Source organism: Branchiostoma lanceolatum, chromosome 3 (genome assembly GCF_035083965.1).
Source record: "Branchiostoma lanceolatum isolate klBraLanc5 chromosome 3, klBraLanc5.hap2, whole genome shotgun sequence".
Taxonomy (NCBI): domain Eukaryota; kingdom Metazoa; phylum Chordata; class Leptocardii; order Amphioxiformes; family Branchiostomatidae; genus Branchiostoma; species Branchiostoma lanceolatum.
The window spans coordinates 6,118,009-6,137,500 of record NC_089724.1 but is presented as its reverse complement, the minus strand read 5'-3'; the positions used below and the strand labels follow the sequence as shown (position 1 = coordinate 6,137,500).

At 42.2% G+C, this 19,492-nt stretch overlaps 1 protein-coding gene across 1 annotated transcript; it reads right to left on the bottom strand.

Moving 5' to 3' along the window:
• Window positions 1-2,032: 2,032 nt before the first annotated feature.
• LOC136429869 (CD9 antigen-like) lies at window positions 2,033-8,540 on the bottom strand. Its single transcript, XM_066419948.1, has 7 exons — window positions 8,229-8,540; window positions 5,466-5,669; window positions 4,991-5,065; window positions 4,601-4,702; window positions 3,899-4,003; window positions 3,243-3,326; window positions 2,033-2,621 (listed from the first exon to the last, which is right to left on the bottom strand). Exons 1-7 carry the CDS (start codon window positions 8,301-8,303, stop codon window positions 2,556-2,558), a joined length of 711 nt encoding a protein of 236 aa, XP_066276045.1. The 5' UTR covers window positions 8,304-8,540; the 3' UTR covers window positions 2,033-2,555.
• Between the last annotated feature and the right edge of the window lie 10,952 nt (window positions 8,541-19,492).

Below are 19,492 nucleotides of genomic sequence, written 5' to 3'. Positions count from 1 at the left end.
TCTTTGGAAAACAAGATACATAATAAAGAAGTAATGAAAGAAGTAATGAGGTTACTTTGTCGCAATATGTCCGAGTTTAGGGTACAACCTACAAATAACTAAAAAAAACGAAACATTCTGTTGGCGTATCATTGCGTTTTGACGCCCTTTTTGAAATGCCCCTCTGCGGAGGTCAAATAACTGCAGCCGGCTCACCCCAAAACACAGTTACGTCATGAAGCGAATTTATACACGCTTTGGAAAACCTTCACAATCCAAATCATACGGACTCAAAGTCGGCACAATACTATACCACGCAGCATAGTTTTCACTTGGCTACCTCTCACATGAGACTTTCTACCAGGCTTTCAAGAATCTAGCCGTACTACTTTATGTACCCGCGTCATACACCCCGGGGGTCGCGGATAGAAACTGTGTTCTGCGACCTTAAACCACATTGTATAACATTGCACTTAGTGGCTGACTTTAGCGCATGGAGGGGTGGTTACAAGGCCAAGTTGCGCCAGAGACTGACTGAAGGGGCCTCTGTAGGTGATAGATGGTGCCTTTTATGGCATGGGCGACTCGATAGGGATGGCTATGGTAGGCGAAGTATGCAGGTCGGCCCGAAATGCAGGGATGCCGTCGTGCACAGAGTGGCGTTCTACTTGTACCATGACCAGGTTCCGTTCTACTTGTCACTGACGAAAGATAGCGGATGCTGTCTGAAACGTCTGACTGTTTCAAAATCTTATCCAGTTGCTTGAGTAATTATTTTTGGCGTTATCTTATTACCTGGATGTCTAACCTTCATCGACGTATTTGTACCATGGATTTCTTGACGAAACACTACAGATTTTCACATCTTCGACATAGAAAAGACTGCAGTTGCTGCTCCTCACTTGTCTATGGAGCCAAGCAAAGCAATCACGAAGAAGCTTGTTCAATGACGATATCGACACAAGTTCTGTTAACGCCACCTCAAAGATCACTTGAGTTACCTCAGCAAATGAATTTCCATACGTCTTGATGTGTTTCTAAATTTAGTTGGCGATAACCATTCTGTCTGGAAAGCCAAAGTACAATTGGCCGCAGTAATGAGCACGGTGTAATGAGAATGGCAGGAAGGTACGTGTCTTGAGTCTTGACGTTGAGGGAAGTGATCTCAAGGCGATGACAAGAAGACGACAGACTTTGCTGGTGAGTGCACAAGTTGTGCGTTTGTGCCCAGAAATAGATTTACAACTTGGCACTGGAAAGTAATGAGTTAACCAAACTTCATGTTATTTTCGTATTGTAGAGTGGCCTATATTATATACTATAGTTGGTAGAGCGCTCGCCTTGCCCCGGCCGGGTCATACCAAAGACTTTTAAAATGGTACATTCTGATTTCTCTGCTTAGCACTCAGCACTTGGGAAAGACGGTATGGAAGTTAAACACACACTGGAAGCTACCAGTGGACCAGCCCCCTGCTGTAGTTGTTGACTCAGATACATGTAACATGTAGTTTATGGCAAGAGGATCATCAACAGATACCAATCATGCAAATGAATTCCTAATTTGCAAACTTAACAAAACGGAATAAAACTTAACATTGCATTTCAAATCAACCGATTACCATCGTCCCAAACTGTTTACTTGTACACAACCATATTGTAACAGTACAGCTACTCACCAGACTGACACTGACAGCACTTGCACTCATTTCACAAACAATACTTCAGCAATTTCATCCCCACCATAATGAGATCGCATGGCCAGCTTTTTTTAAAGCTTTCTTGTTACTCTTTTGCTTCATCATAGTAGGGGGCGGGTGGATAGGATAGTTACCGACAGACACCTTAGATAAAGATTACAGTTCGAGAAAGCTTTCCTACCAGTAGTGTAAACAGGCAACAAGAAAATGTATGGTCAATGTGGCCGCTTTCGAGTTTGAGGTTTCAACGGGAAGTTTACAGGGTCACAATAACGTTATGAAAAGGCTTAACTACCACTTGGACTTGCCTTCGTATATATCAAGACTGAATTCAAATCAAGAATGTGAAAATATGCTTATGTTCGTCATATATTTTTATTTCACAGAAGAAAATCACACGAGTTTCGCATGTATTTTGTCGTAAGCAGGAGCTTTGCTTTAATTTTATTTATAGTGCAGGTTGAATCCACTATAGAATTGTTAAAAATATTTGTATGTACAGTTCTTCAGGGCCATTCGGCGTTATCTACTCAGCTTATTAGCTTATAGATAAAATTTGACTCAAAAAAGAAACTGAAATAACATTCTAAAAAGAAGTTACAAACGTAAAAAAAAAACATCTATCTCTAATTTATCTATATAGATCTCTATCTATAATTTTGACAAATCAAATCGACCTACGACTGCACGGCAATATAAACAAAATAAGCTTCGCTCAAATGGAGAAAATGGCAAGGCATTGTATACATTGAAGTAGTTACTGACCGTACTGTATTATAAACTGTGCCAGTAGGCTTTATACATATCTGGCAAAAATAGTAGAAAGGATTTTGCTATATTATACAGGATATGACGTGTCATCTATTTCCGGTACGGCAGCTACACTACTTCGGACGACCCTCCTTTGCTCCGGATCAGACAACAGGACAGCACCATTCCGATCAACTGAAAAAAGGCGGGAAAATATGGTTATAGGCAAATATTCAAAATAACCAGAAAATAAACAAACAACCCCCTGTGATATCAGATAAGGTAAAATACACAATGAAGAATGTTTCTTCCTATAGATTCTGAGATAGCCAGAGAGTTCCATGTCAATCCTATTGGGCTCATCACAACACCGGTAACATGGAAATCATCGTTGTGTAATTATCAGGAATGCGTCGGAAACGCTGTTGTAAAAAATGTATCTTTTTCAGAATCATGTTTCGTGGAATATATAAAAATACAGCAATGACAATGTGGGCCAGATTCAATTTGTAATGATTGCCTTTATTAATGCCACCACAAAATCCTATGTACAATTAAGTTGTTACAGAGCAAAACAGAAAAGCGCAAGCCCACCACCTCCAGTTGGAAACAGAAATAGGAGACAAATGAAAACAATCTAAATACGCTTAAGCCAAAATAGTTGCTCAAGCAACTGGATGAATTTGAAACAGTCAAATGTTATCCAGTTACTTGAGCAACTCTTTTTTGGCTTATCTTATCACATGGATGTCTAACCTTCATCAACGCCTAAAAAAGTTTAGTTAAATGTGTTTGAAGAGTTGATTCTGGACTCACCATAATGGCTCCGATGCCGCAGGCTACCCCGGCAATGATGCCGGCACTGTTCATGAGGAACATCCGCACCTGTACGTTACAGGGCTGCAGAAATAGACAACAAAACGGGTTATAACAAGGCTATAGTCCTTGGGTCGAGACCGTCTTTCTAACACTGATTGAGACCTGTGTTGCAATGGATTTTTTGAACGCCGTCAGTATGGCACTTCGATTGGTGTTGCAAATATTCTAGGAATTCCACGAACGCATTCCCTGGATAATTCGTCTTTTTTTGCTACACCTTATTTAATCTGCAACAACCAGAGTTGATCTTGATTTATGATAGGAGGTTTGCATGAGAAGCTTGCATGTGATCACGTCATTAAAACAGATCGATCGGGACTAAATTCAAAGAGCCATGACATTGATAATTTTGGGTTAAATTTGATTGATATGTAAAACATGCCACAGAAATCACAAAATTATAAATCCTTCTCGATATTTTACATCAACAGGAAGTCTGCCAAATTTAGGGGGCAATTTGTACGACGTCTGGGTTTGAAATCTTTGACAAACAAACGATGATACTTGCATTGCATTTACATAGACTACGTAGCTAAGAAAGTCTTGACGATGACAGACACGCATGCATGATACAGCTATTCTGGCTAACTCACCCGATTCCAGTTCCCGGCAACACAGTGATCGACAGTTTTGGTGCATGCGCATGAGTCCGGCTTGGGGTTCCAGTTGGTGGTGGAGTTCATGCCGCAACATTCCAGCTGATAAATAGAGAACAGCATGAAAACCGGTTTTCTTGACATGACCACAAAACTTGCACACTCTACACCACACTAATTTCCTATTAAAGAATACCCAGCGTAATGTTATCTCTGACCACTTGCTCTGACATATATAGGCATAATGTAAGAGGGGCAAGAAAAAGAAACTTATTGTCACGTTTTGGTTACTATTACCGAGATCAAGGTCAAACGTTGAATTTCTACATCGAATATCATTCCAGTTCTGTGTGGAATTTTAGGTGCTTTGGCACAGCGACGGCTCTTGCGTTTTTTGCGTACTAGTCTTTCGAGGGACATATTGGCTCAAATGAAGCAATAAGCCCATTCGTAGATTCAAGTAGGTATATGCTGTGTCAAAGGTGAAGGCCCCTAAGACGTAAACAAACCCCGTCTGGGCATTGTATGCAAATCGAGACAATGCTCGAGACAACAACTGCGACAACTGTTTACAAGCCAGGGGCCTTCACCTTTGACACTGCCCATCCGTACTCGAATCTACGAATTGGATTATTGGAATATGCAGTACAGTCAGCAATACTCATATAGATATAGATAACGATCACCCTGGCTACTCACGTTTTCCTGCACGAAGTCGATGATTTTCCTCGAAGCCTCGTCCCTGCCGGCATAGTCTGTCTTGGACAGGGCGCCCAACGCCTTCTCAACCACACCATAGAACTGAAAAAACAATTAACCACGAAAAGATAAGCAAAGATTTGTTGTTGTTTACGTGTGCTTTTACTAAAGGCCAGTTGGTGCCTGAAATAGAGAATTTTCAAGAAATGAGAACAAAAACATACAAACAACAGATGCAAAACAAATGCAAAATGAAAGACTGTCACTAAAACATGGTATGGAAAACGATTTTTTGTATGGGGCATTTGAGTGTTCAGCAACACATCGTTGTTCGAGCAGACATTATGGGTGCAGTTCGGCATAATGTCGCGAGGAGCGTAGTTAACTCACCTGGTCTTTCTGCACGGCGGCGTAGATGCCAATACCGATCTCCAAGCACAGCAAAAGCAGCAGGCAAATGAAGAACTAGAGAGAGAAACAGAAAGAGAAAAATCATTATCACATATGTGAAGAAAATATGGTATTCAAATTCTGCAATGATCAAAGAGCCATCTCTGAATCATGATAGTAAAACAGTATCCGGGTTTCACAAAAGCTAGTTTTTTCTAGATTTTAAAGTTTATGTTTTAAGCTTGCCCGTCAAATAAATGGAGAACAGACACTGGTAGTATTGTGTTCTTACAGCGAAGTTTAGAACTTATCTATCTAAGGAAATGTCATTTGCATCTTGACGAATGGCATTTATATACATAATCATGTAAAACAGTCATATTTCATATTTTGTTCCTGGGAGATTACAGTTCGAGATACACAGACGAGGAGAGTACCACGCCACCTAGCGCGGAGAATCATAACTACAACCTACCGTTCCCAGCAGGCAGCTGTTCTCCTTGATGGCGCCAAAGCAGCCCAGGAAGCCGACGATCATGGTGACGACGCCGGCGCCGATCAGCACGTACCCTCCCACGTACAGCGTGAAGGTGCTCACCTCCGCCAGCTTCATGATGTTGTAGGTCCCGGTGTCGACAAGTACCCAGATACCCACACCGATCAAACCCACGCCTGCAATCTATGGGGGGAGAAGGAAAGTTGCACTTCTTTATTGTTTTAACAGAACAAAGAGGCCTTAATCAGATAAAACCTCCTTGATCAGAACATATACTCGGGTCTTATACTATGTTTTTAGAGTCACGTCAGGTTTAAAGCAAAAAAAGATTGGCGCAGTTGAAAAGGCTGAAACGTTGATAACGTTTTCTTTTATTTCATTGCTATTGCCTATGCCTAGCAGCTCCGCGCCTGAGGCGTCGCCAAGAAATGGCATGGAATTTTTCCCTCTGAATCCTGGCATTTAACAATAACGATGGAAAAATTATTGACACTTTTTCAGACCCAAAGCTTTGCTCTGTATACCACTGGTCTCGACTGCTATTTTCCTTTCTCCTGTCTTGTCTCTGTCATCCTATGTGACTGTTGTCAAAACCTAATTGTGTAAGCAAATGCAGCAGACCTCATTTTGCACTCCATCGCGTGCCCCATTTGACCCTACAAATCGATTAGCCTCAAATTCTCAATCATGCTAAGTGTATGGTTCTTACGTGACCACCCATACGAGAAAATTATTTTCTTTGAGTAGCCAATGAAATGTTGCCACAGGTTTATACGTTGTTTCGTTGCTATTGCCTATGCTAGCAGCTCCACCCCAGAGGCGTCGCCAAGAAATGACATGGAATTTTCCCCCTAGATCCTGGCTTTTAAGAATAAAGATTAAAAAAAAATAATTCACCAATTTTTAGGTCCAAAGTTTGACTTCTATCTTCTATTCTTGTCCTCTTGTCAACACATGATCACGCCAACAAATGCAGCAGGCCTAGCCTCATTTCTCACTTCATCGCGTGCCCAGCCTCAAATTCTCAATCATGGTAAGTGTACGTTCCTTACGAGAAAATTATTTTTGTTGTGTCGCCGACGAAATTTTGCCACAGGTACACATGTATATACGTTGTTTCGTTGCTATTGCCTATGCTAGCAGCTCCGCCCCTGAGGGGTCGCCAAGAAATGACATGGCATTTCCCCCCTAGATCCTGGCTTTTAAGAATAAAGATCAGAAAAATAATTGACCAATTTTCATACCCAAAGTTCGACTTCTATTTTCCTTTCTTGTCCTGTTGTCAAGATCTAAGCATGTCAACAAATGCAGCAGACCTCATTTCGCACTCCATTGCGTGCCCCATTTGACCCCACGAATAGCCCCAAAAATCTTAATCATGCTAAGTGTACGTTCCTTACGTGACCATCCATACGAGAAAATTGTTTTCTTTGTGTCGCCGACGAAATGTTGCCGCGGGTTACCGTTACGCCATTGTCCGAAGGATATGTCAATCAAATGACGTACGCATCCTTTTGTGTCCACCTGAGTCATGCCTGTGCCATGTCATGTGTCGGGAAGTCACACGTATACCGGTAAATTACAGCGCACCTCGTTATGATTGTATGTTATTATTTATAGAAAATTGGCTACCAGGTTGTAACAAATTGTCGTCAGTCCCCAAAGACATTTATCACAAACAGAGAGTGCAGTATGTACAGACGACAGGACGTTGTGTGTGGCAGGGAAGACATATTTGAAAAAGAAACATAACAATGATTATCTTCCCCTCGCGGCTGTTCCCTGAACCATTCTTCCGGTACGGTGATTTTGTTGTCGTGGAATTTTCAATAAGGCTGTGACAGAACCAACCACCGACAAGGACATTTTTCAGTAAAGACAGCTGCATTTTGTAGGACACATTCACGACTAGCCCAAGAATACCCATAGTTCGCGATCGTACAATATTGGTGCGACGAATGTTAATAAGAATCTTCGTATATCAACCTCTATGTCTTAAATCTTATTTCACCATTTTCAGTCAGGCTGTATTTCCAAAACTGCCGTAAAATAGAACACGAGCCGCTCCCCCTTCGTCCTTGTACGCAAAGTCACAATTACTGAAGAGTCACAGGTGAATACTTTGTCCGAAAACTTCTTTTTCTTCCCCCTCTCAGCGATGTTTTCTGTTGTAGCTAAACAGTAAAGAAGGCTTGCGTGCATAACAGCAAAGACGTGTAATTTTGTCGACCTCGAGGCTATAATTGAATTCCGATTCCTCTTTTTACCTGGGTGTACATTACAAAAGAATATAGATCCCTGGTGCCCATGTTTCTCAGGGCAATTATAAAAGCTCAATTCCTTGACTCATAGTCTGTCTGCTCATACATTGTCTGGTCTCTCTTCTACAGACTACTCTCGGGACTAAAACTGGCAGAAACTTCGAGGCCAATACAAACTAAAGAACGAGGAGTAAGCCGCCCTAGAAACCAAAGACGTTATAACCTCCTTTTCCTTGTAGAAACTAATACCCAGGTAGCCAATTTGGAGGACCGGTTAACTCTGATCCTTGCTACGATCTCGAAAGTTAAACCTCCATGGGTCTACTTTGGTCGGGTTTTGCCATTTCTTTCGTGGTAGATAATACATACTACCTATCGATCTTGAGTTGCTTACGTTGATACTAGACTACATTTGTGCGTCCAGACATAGCAAGAAGACAAGGAGAAACACATTGTTATGACCTCGAAAGACTCCACTTACCCAGAAAATCAGGTTGAACAGGAACAGGAGATACTTCAGACACTTCATGCCTCCACTCATCTCTCCGTACGACATGTTGTCTCTTATTCTCTTGGTCGGGATGAGCAGCAAAACACAGAACAAACAGATACGTCCTAGCACTATCCAAACACAGCTGTAGTTGTACTCCGTACACTTCTCTTTTACCTCTGTCCTACCGGGCGGTCCTTTATCTAATTTTTGTATCGACCAATCCTCACGCACTGGTGAGTGTAGTCTATTGTGACGTCGGTAGGTAGTTACGTGACGTAGGAAGGGTGTGTCCGGGCAACACTGTGCCATGGTACGCCAGGTGTCCTCGAGATTCTGACTAACACAAAGGCGGTGATGCGCAGGTTATTTTGGGGCGCATCTCATGATCTTAAACTGAATGTGAGAGTCTGCCTTCAGGCTAGGGTCATGCCATTCTTTCTGTGCGTGGGTGGAGATGGCTGGAGACCGGATTTCTTATAAAATACGTAACACTAGACAGTATTTCCTAATTTAGTTCAGTTCTAATTTAGCATAATGATGCGATCGTCTAGTTGATTAGCATATTTGACGCCGCTGTCTTGTTGAACCAGTTGTTCTACTCCAGCAAAAAAAGTGGACTCTTCCACCATTGCCGGTTTAGATAGACAGCAAAATGGCATGGCTGCGCATGCTTTAAATCTTTTACACGTTCTACAAGTGTTTATCTTCAGCAACAAAAGCGTACGTGGAAATTGTACGGAACAATATAGTTTCTTTTTTCCTATACCATTATTTATTTGTAACGGATTTAAGACTAGAATAAAGTCGTAATTACCTTAAGACGTCATAACAGAAGACACTCACCCGTACGTGATGTATAAAGCGTTGTCCGTTAGTGCGTAACAGACCAGGCTTGTATTCCAGAAACAAAGTTCTATATTTGGTTCATTCTTAAACGCATGGTCCATAGACCGGATGTTACCAGGTAAGTTAGATCTGAATTTGTACATAGGACTACAGTCACACCAAGTATATTATACACGTGCAAACTTTGATACATGTCCTGGCACTATGACTATCTATGCTGCTTGGGTTTGTTGCACCCCGTGTATGTCCATCTTCCCGGATTCAGAATTGATAAAGAGAGAGAAAAAACAACTTAAATGTGGGTGCAATTTTTACATGTTAAGTCAACCGACACGGCGGCTATTGTGTCTATTGATAACACTATATAGAGGGCGCTGCTTTTCCTGATCGTCGTTGATCGTAAATTATTCATCATGTGCGCGATAACAATTACTCAAGCAACTGGATACATTTTGGAAACGTTAGCATCCACTATCTTTCATCATCGATGCATGCTATTTGAAACGTTTGACTGTTTACAACATCTATCCAGTTGTTTGTGGATAAGGAACTGTTATATTGTGTATATCATTGCCTGGATGTCTAACCTTCATTCACGTGTCTATGATGTGGTTAATGTAGCATGTAAACCATCAATAATACATGTTTTACACCGATGAACAATAGATAAGATCAGTGGATGAAATATCTATCCGTCACATCTTCTCCATAAGTTCATATTAGGTGCCCACAGGGAATTAGGATCGATGCTTTTAAGCCTTTTAAGGTACCTTAAGGCATTAAGACCCTTTGATGTATTGTTGTTTGGCACTATAGATCGCTTTGGGTAACGTAGCGCTGGCTGTATTCATCCGATTAATTCCAAACGTCATTACAAGTTTAGTAGCAAAACCTTTGTTGGATTCGTTGGCATGTGTGGTGGCCGCCATCTTGAATTCTGACGTCACAGAGTCGCCATACCATTTCATTTTCGTTGCTTCAATAAAGCTACACACTATACGAGCGTGAGTACACACACAAAGTGCAAGTACTGGTCTTTTTTAGATTGCATTTTTTTTGTTTTTAAGAGAGTCCTGCGTGTCAGGTAACTGTTTTGGAATTCTCGGGCTTGTCTGAAAAAAATGTGTGGACAATGATTAGAAAGTCTAAAAGAAAGTGTTCAACTCTGTCATTGATGAATGAGGACATTGACTTTTTAAGTTAATTATGTTTACTAACTCCTAAACTCCTACAAAAATGAAATTTAAAGGATTGAGACAATTTTACCATCTCTTCTACTTTTGAACATAAAATTACAATGACTGAGACATAGAACAAAGAGAATCACATGACATCTTGCAGCAAGGCACCTGCAAGCAGCATTTTTGAAGGTGAAAGACATTGAGAAATTGAGTTAATTGCGTATAATCATAAGTTTTAGCCTCTTTGAGACAGACAAAAAGCATTGAAGGGGCACTGTGAAAAGGTTGGTTTAGGTATTTAAGTAGTTTAAGTTTTGAACAACACTTTGTACCACTCAACTGTTATTAGCAAATATAAAGTTTTTTTTGGTCCACAAACATATATCTATATTATGAACAATATGTCGCAGCTGGCTTCATCACGCATGATGTAGTTCACTGACCAAACTTTCACATCTTAAAACAATATGTCAACAAAGAAATCAGCCACAAGATGACCAGTGGCCCAAGGAAATTAGTCTGACTGTCAGGAAGAAGAGTTTCCCCGCAGCCTTGGGGAATGGACATATTTTCATTGATTGCATATTTCTGTGTACCATATCCGGTATCCATAATGCATTAAATTTCACACAAAGTACAGTCACCATAATGCTGTATGGTTAGAACAGGCACTAATGCACAGTAGAGGAGCCACGTTTCCTGGTGTGAAGAGAACCTTTACTGCAGATGTGTGTTCAGTCGACAAACATCGGTCTGATTTTGATGCAGGGCATTTAAACTCATCAGGTTAGTACAGGGTTGTTGCCAGCTCTAAGTTGTTGTCCATTCTTCCAATTTTGGTAGACAGTGTGAAGCTGAATGCGTTGAGTGCTAGTGGCACAAGAAGTCTAGGGGTTCCCCCCGGGGGTCTGCCACACCCCCGACCATGATATTTGGTTCTTAACCATCTGAAACGTTGCCATTTTGAGGGTCAAATTCCAGATTGCTTCATGTTGGTCTTTTAAAAACAATTGTGGTGCTGTGATGTCATGATTATCTCCGCTCCGTCAAGGGAGGTAGAATGAATGTAATTATTTCCGGCCAAGAGTAGCAAAATCATATTCTTGAACAGAAGGACAGGCACCAGAGAAAGCCCTAGCCCAATCATGATCGAATTCCTTTCCTTGTGGTGGTAGAGCAAGGAGGTTAATTGTTGATAAAACCTCCTTGGGTATAGAGATGTACCTAGTGGCTGTTAGAAAGATAACTCCCACGATCAAGCAATTCTGCCTGATCTTGGTGATCATAACTGCCACTATAGATTCGGCTAAACTATGCTTCCCTGAGTGCGACAGAGTTCCCTGGTCCAACTGTATGCAGAACATAATACAGGTAAATGTAGTCACAGAAAAAGAAGACTTGTGCATCTTATGTAATGGGCGGGAATTGGAAGGGAGAGTTGAAGCTGTCAGTGCTAGCACTAGTAGTCCGCCAGATAATCCTGAAGATTTGCCCTGCATACTTCCCACACAAACGGATTTTGCAATAAGAGGTCATACATTTGGGGTTCTATCAGCCCAGAATCTGCCGCCCTTCGATACTCTATTGTCTTTGTATCTGATTGATGCTGAAATCACAGATGTGGAGGATAACACCTTTGCTAATATTGGCCTTTCATATGCGTATGAGTTTTCACCTCTGGAAGAGTTTGGGCTGGATTTCAACAGGTTGACATATGTCAAACGCAGCTGGTTCAATGACTTGGAAGGTCTCGCTGTGCTAAGCCTGTCCAATAACAGAATAGCACAGATTGATTCAGACTGCTTCACAGGGATGCATAACCTTATGGTACTGAACTTGGAAAACAACAGGTTGCAGGTTGTAGACCCCGGCTGGTTCTTTGGTATGGAAATGATTGACATATTCTCAGGGGCAAATAACATCAAAAGCATTCCCCTAAGCACATTCCAAGGTGTGAAAAGTGATCATTTCTACATGCAGGAGAGTTTTCTGCCTATGGTGGATTGGGGACAGCAGGCATTGTTAACCTTCTTTGTCAGTGGTGACCGGTTGGCAACAGTACATGATGAAATGCCACATAGAATGAGATGGAGCCTTGCTATGCATAAAGATGTCGACCATGACGAACAGATTGTATCTGTCCAGGTGCCAACGTTTCATTTCTGCATGATGAAATCAAGAAATGAAACTTTTAAGTGGATGGTCTATTCAGCAGAGTTTGTGCCTCGAAACAAATCGATGATGAACCCTGCACTGTGTGCTGAAATGGCTAGTTTTCCACAACACATCACCACTCAGCCGCCTTTTGTTGTCATTGCCGCCCATGGCCATCCAGAGAAGAAGGTGCGTTACTACCAGGAGAAGTGCAGTCAGGTGTGGGAACACAACCTGGGGATTACAGTACCCTTGCAGCCTAGTAACTTACAGCTGGTTTCTATGGGTGTAGGGAACACAGCCATGGCAGATGTTGCCATACGGGTTGACAACTCATCAGATACACAAACGGTCAGCACCACACATTCAAAAGACATCCAGAGCAGCCAGAGCACCCATGCACCCGCTACCAACACACAGCAGGTAACTTGCATTTTGCTCTCTAGACACGGCCGACCAGTTGTCTTTAACATTCCCAAAACCCCAGTGAAGGCCCACAAAGCATGTCCTGCTTACAGCTGTCTGACATCCAAACCTCAAATCAGGCCCCAAACTACAGAAGACCAAATGTCACTGACATCTACAGTGCAGGCCAATCCTGCGCAGAACACTTCAGCACGAGAGCCTCTAGATCTTGTCATCCCAGTTGTTGTCTCCACAGTGGGGATTCTGTTCTTCTTACTTCTCATTGTGGGGTTCCTGTTGAGGAAGTGTGTTCCAAAGTTAAGAAACAACAACAAAGTACAGACACCTCCAGGTCTTGTCTCCTGTGGGTCATTGCCTGCAGCCCTCCATACTGTTCAATCTATCCAACAGGGGATCCTAGACCCTCACACCTACTGGGAGATCCCAGATCACGTAGCTGCTGCTCAGAGGCCTCTGCCTGGTCCCCCAAACATCTACTGGGAGATCCCAGACCAAATAGCTGCTGCTCAGGACCCTCTGCCTCCTCTCCCACACACCTACTGGGAGATCCCAGATCGTATAGCTGCTGCTCAGAGGCCTCTGCCTGCCCTCCCACACACCTCACAGATCCAAGATCATGTCGATGCTACTGTAGCAAAGCCATCACTTCTAAACCCCACAGACGATACCATCTCAGACAGTCTTGATGATGAATCAATTCGCTTCTACAGTGCTGTAGCAGAGCCGTCACTTCCAACAGTCACAAAGAGTAGACAGAATCAACATACATATCAGGGCAACACTGTTGCTACTTCATACAGCAATCATCAGTCAGCCGCCAGGCTTTTACAAACATATAGAATGTCTAGGGAAGACAGGCACCATTGTGTAGCTACATATAGAAAGACTTACACCAACTGGCTGCAGGTGGGCTCAGGGGAGGGAGCTCAATACATGCATTGCCAAGCTCCGTTTGATCTGACAATGCCAAACGCTTATTGGCCATGGGGGATCCCAGGGGAGGGAACCTGTAACACACCACGGCGTGCACCCCTCCACCTCATCACACTACCTAACACCTACTGGCCATTGGCGATTCTAAAACAGGGAACCCGTAAGACGCCACGGCGTGCATCCCTACCCACACTGCCAAACACCTACTGGCCATGTGAGATCACAGGGGAGGGAACCCGTAACACAACACAGTGTGCTTTCCTCCCCGTCTCCGCACTACCAAACACCTACTGGCCATGGCAGATACCAGGGGAGGGAACCCGTAACACACCACAGCGTGCGTCTCTCCCCCTCACACTACCTAACACATACAGGCCATGGGAGATACTAGGGAGGGGAACCCATAACACACCACGGCGTGCATCCCTCCCCTTCACACTACCTAACACCTACTGGCCACGGGATATCACAGGGGAGGGAACCCGTAACACACCACAGCGTGCGTCTCTCCCCCTCACACTACCTAACACCTACTGCCCATGGGAGATACCAGGGGAGGGAACCAGTAACACACCATGGCGTGCATCCCTCCCCCTCTCCACACTACCTAACACCTACTGACCATGGGAGATACCAGGGGAGGGAACCCGTAACACACCACGGCGTGCATCCCTCCCCTTCACACTACCTAACACCTACTGGCCCTGGGAGATACCAGGGAGGGGAACCCGTAACACACCACGGCGTGCATCCCTCCCCTTCACACTACCTAACACCTACTGGCCCTGGGAGATACCAGGGGAGGGAACCCGTAACACACCACGGCGTGCATCCCTCCCCTTCACACTACCTAGCACCTACTGGCCCTGGGAGATACCAGGGGAGGGAACCAGTAACACACCACGGCGTGCATCCCTCCCCCTCTCCACACTACCTAACACCTACTGACCATGGGAGATACCAGGGGAGGGAACCCGTAACACACCACGGCGTGCATCCCTCCCCTTCACACTACCTAACACCTACTGGCCCTGGGAGATACCAGGGAGGGGAACCCGTAACACACCACGGCGTGCATCCCTCCCCTTCACACTACCTAACACCTACTGGCCACGGGATATCACAGGGGAGGGACCCCGTAACACACCACAGCGTGCGTCTCTCCCCCTCACACTACCTAACACCTACTGGCCATGGGAGATACCAGGGGAAGAAACCCGCAACACACCACAGCGTGCGTCCCTCCCCCTCTTCACACTACCGAACACCTACTGGCCATGGGAGATACCAGGGGAGGAAACCCGCAATACACCACAACGCGCGTCCCTCCCCCTCACACTACGTATACCTAACACCTACTGGCCATGGGATATCACAGGGGAGGAAACCAGCAACACACCACAGCGTGCGTGCCTCCCCCTCTCCACACTACCTAACACCTACTGGCCATGAGAGATACCAGGGGAGAGAACCAGTAACATACCACGGTGTGTGTCTGTCTCCTCACTGCCGAACACCTACTAGCCATGGGTGATACCAGGGGAGGGAACCCAAAACACATCTCAAGAGCCCCTCTCAAATTCAAGTCATATTATTTGATGTCAATTGGCAATACAAGCAGACAAAAGGCAGGACTCAAGTCAATACATTTAACATTTTTTTCCACACAAAAGAAAATGCACGCTGTCATTGGGAAGGAACGTATGAATATGTCCAGGTGGCATTTACAAGTATCTGTAAACATAGTGCTAACTATGAATATTATATTACATACATCTCATCTCTCTCATCTCATCTCATCTCATCCCTCCCTTAGCTTAGTCAGCCGTGGGGGCAGCATAGCGTTCTACTACTACTACATGTATCACAACAACACTATTCTGTCGGTTGAGACAACTTTCGGGTAAATCCTATCGTCATTATAAAAAATTTGAAAAATGAAAAAAATGAAATTGACCCAAAATTCACTTAATTCTTGACTTGTTCATCTCTAAAACATGCAGAAGCGACCATCTCATCGTTCTCTGGTATGTTGTATCTGGAAATTAGTCTGACTGTCAGGAAGAAGAGTTCTCCATGGCCTCAGGGAACGGACACTTCTTCATGACATCATACATATTTCTATGTCCTCTGTCCATATTACAACACAAATCACAGAGCTAAAGTCAGAGTATTATATGCAGCAAGGCTTAAACAGGCAAAGACGTGCCCCGTAGGCATCTGGTTTTCTTACAACTAGTAAAATCATGAGATATTCCAGATCAAGAAGCTTCTGCTGATGTCTATCATTGTGAAAAAAAAAATCACACATTTTTTCCAAAACTGGCTGTTCATTGATACACACAGGTGCACACATGGCACGAATGTTTCTGCCATTCACCTGATGACAATCATCATGATATCTCACCTCATCTATCTCTTAGACTAGTCTAACTATGTGACCTATGGGGAGCCAAAGAATCGAGGATCTGGCTACCAATTTTCTCTACCCTTCTCAGTTTGCCTCAATTTTTGTGTGTGTCATGACTATTAATTCTCTAAAATCATCCTCCCATCTTTTCTGTTGTCTACCCCTCTTCCTTCCTCTCTGGACTGTTCCTTGATTAATAGTTTTCACTAGTCCTGAAGATTGTAACATGTGGCCATACCACTTCAGTTTCCTTTTCTTTACACTGGTTAATGCGCAGATCCCTTCTAAGTGCCATACAACTAGACAAGAAATGTGCGCATCTTACAAATTACAAGTTATTCACATGTATTATGCCTTGTAGAAACTATGATATAATTGAAAAACTATGTGAATTTGTGTACAAATGTTTCAAGAAGAGAGAATAGACTCTGTAGATTTAGATGGAATATAGCACAATGTTCCTTTTCATGTTACCTAATGCATTTAGCCCATGTTGGACATGAATATGCAATAAAGTTCAATTGTCATTGTCATTGTTAATAGGTCTTTAAGTTCAACAAAGTTTAATATATTTTGTTAACATTGTGTACATTTTGGAATATTTATACTTGACTTGAATATCTATCAACTGATCACTAAGGTGCTCATTGTTTCTGAGTACATGAGTATTTTGGACTAAAAAGTATCCTCATTTTTAAAAAAAGGTTTGGAACGAGACAAAAATTTATTGAAATTATATAATTTATTAATACATCTTCATGGAAGACTAGAAAAACTAATTTACTTTATGTCCAATCAAACTTTAGGGTTATGGATATAAATTTTCCAAAGTTGGTCTCATGGTATTTTTTCCCCTGACACAAATTTGTTAACTCCGAAATTGGGGGATTAGCGACAGATTTTTATATCACTTTTATACTAATATAAAAAATACCAAACAGGAGTCAGCGACACATGGCTGTAAATGCCATTATGTATTCAAACTTGATTTAAAATGCTGAGACTGCTGAGTTTTTTTTCTTTCTATGCTTAGCACCATGGAAAAAAACCCTCAAATTGGCAACCAAAAATCATCTGCCCATAAATTCATTGTGCTAAACAGAAGTCCTCGTTCAATTTTCAAGGACGTATTGGTTCATGTTTACGTGAACTACCTGATTGTCTGAGTTTGTTTCTAAGGCAACGGGGCTAAGACCTCAAAAATGTAAGATAACATCATAAAATACTTTTTAAAGGTATCTACTTATTGTTTAAAAAAACAATAGCAACTGCAGTTCATCGTAGACATCGTTAGTAGGTACAAAGTAGACTGGGTGGAGGGCCTAGGGGTTGTTTGTATAGATTCTAAGTTCGAAATTATAGAAGCTGATATAGCTGTATATAACATGTAGAATCGTATTCTGACAATGGACATAATATGTCAATTGTATGTAAACATGTAAAGTTTTGACTAAATAGCAGCATAAATCATTGGTAGTGCGTGCCTAGTGGTTAGTGATCCTGCCTCTCGACCTGGAAGCTGGGACTTTGTATCCTGGCTGCTGTCACTCACCCAGAATGGCTGCTGTCACTCACCCAGAATGCTTGCTACAGGAAAGGGTCGCAGTCATAAGGATGGTATGCTGTAGTCCACCGTTCAGTTTACTTGTCGTTCTAGGAGAATTTTATAGGGTAATGAAACTGACAAGTGTGTATACTGTATCTGTTGTCTGTCTTTCCTGTTACGACCGGTGGAAGACTAGTTTTTCTGTGAGCTAATTATACACCACTGGTACAGGTCTACAAGATCAGTGACTTAACATCAGTTGTACAAAATGGACACATGCCATGGAGAGTCAGTGACAGAATATTAATCATCTTGCTACTGACAAGCAGGGGGAAGGGAGGGGCTAAAATATTCCAAACCCATCTGGAATGGAGCAATCAGCTGTGACTATTCAGCACCTAAGAGCACACAAACAATAGAATATACATCAATGGATCAATGAATATGGATATTGCGGTGGATTTTATCTGAAAATATTGTACCTCTACCTTAGTTCCTCTATCTTGTGCTTACAGAAACATTGTGAAGCAAAAATAGTGTACCTCAGCACAATTTCTCCCTGTACCCAAAACACTAGACTGTTCATGCGGGTTTCTCAATATACATGTAGTGGGTTAGACATGCATCAAGGCTGTGAAGTTTAAGTTACTACAAGCTGAAGGAGGCGGGCTGTGGTTAAAACCACCATACATGTACATTGTCATGGCCATTGAGCCTTTGCTGTGTACAGTTTGCCTTCAAGTGTACAACAGAAACTATCATCAAGGGACTGCATATCCATGTGATAATGATAAGATTCCATCATACTGTAAATGCATTCAAGTCCGCGTCGTTTATATTTCGCGCTAAGGGGAAAATGAAATGTTCGCGGTGGTTTTAAGTTGGCAGCAGTGCTATAGTTACATACCGCTACAGTATTGGACTAAAACTTTAACTTTCACCGCAAAAACCGCGAACCTAAAACCAACGGGAACATTTTTGCATTTACAGTATTGCTCACACAATAAATTGGGTACAATACAAGGAAAGTAATAATAATCCATCGATTTAACAGAGTAGCAAATGATTACCTTTTTACAGTATGTCCAATACATAGCTATAGATCATGTGATGACTGGGATATATAATATCTCAGAAGGTGTTATATATTTTGCTATCTACACAATGTATATTCACACCAGGACTTTGCGAGTGGTTAGAATCATTCCTATATAATTTGAAAGCTGAATACAATTGACATGTTACAGCTGGGCGCTCCATTCTGATGGGTTTTGGGTAGGTTTAGCGGCTTTCTTATTTTTAGAAATGAGTAAATCTTCATGAAACTGGCATCCTTTTTGTGTGTGGCATACCCAGTAATATATTGAAATATTTCATAATACTTCTACAACAATAAATGTAACTCTTCAAGAACTACACCATCTTCTGATTTGAGACTGTTGACAGTTTACTACTACTACTAAAAACTGTACCTTTCGGAACTCTTACTCTTTTCTTTTACCAGTACAACTAAGGCAAAAGACAGCAATTACAAAATGTTTAAAGAATTAGATGCAACTTTTTCTGATTTTGCTTTGACTAGATCGATTCAAACTGTGGTACAGACAGATTAAACAGAGTGTACATTATACATGTAATCTAAAACACTGGTTGTGAGGAAAATCATTTAAAGAAAATTTAACATTGTGCACACAAAATGTTATGTTATTTCCGTAGCCTGTAAACGTATATTAATGTAGCTTTATTTTCAATTCTA

Bases quoted from the DNA above. Each gene is read 5' to 3' on its own strand.
- LOC136429869 (XM_066419948.1), bottom strand. From the start codon at position 8,303: ATGTCGTACGGAGAGATGAGTGGAGGCATGAAGTGTCTGAAGTATCTC. The intron at 4,004-4,600 runs GTGAGTAGCCAG...TCTATTTATCAG, and splicing joins TCGACTTCGTGCAGGAAAAC to CTGGAATGTTGCGGCATGAA. The intron at 3,327-3,898 runs GTGAGTTAGCCA...CTATTTCTGCAG, and splicing joins TTGCCGGGAACTGGAATCGG to CCCTGTAACGTACAGGTGCG.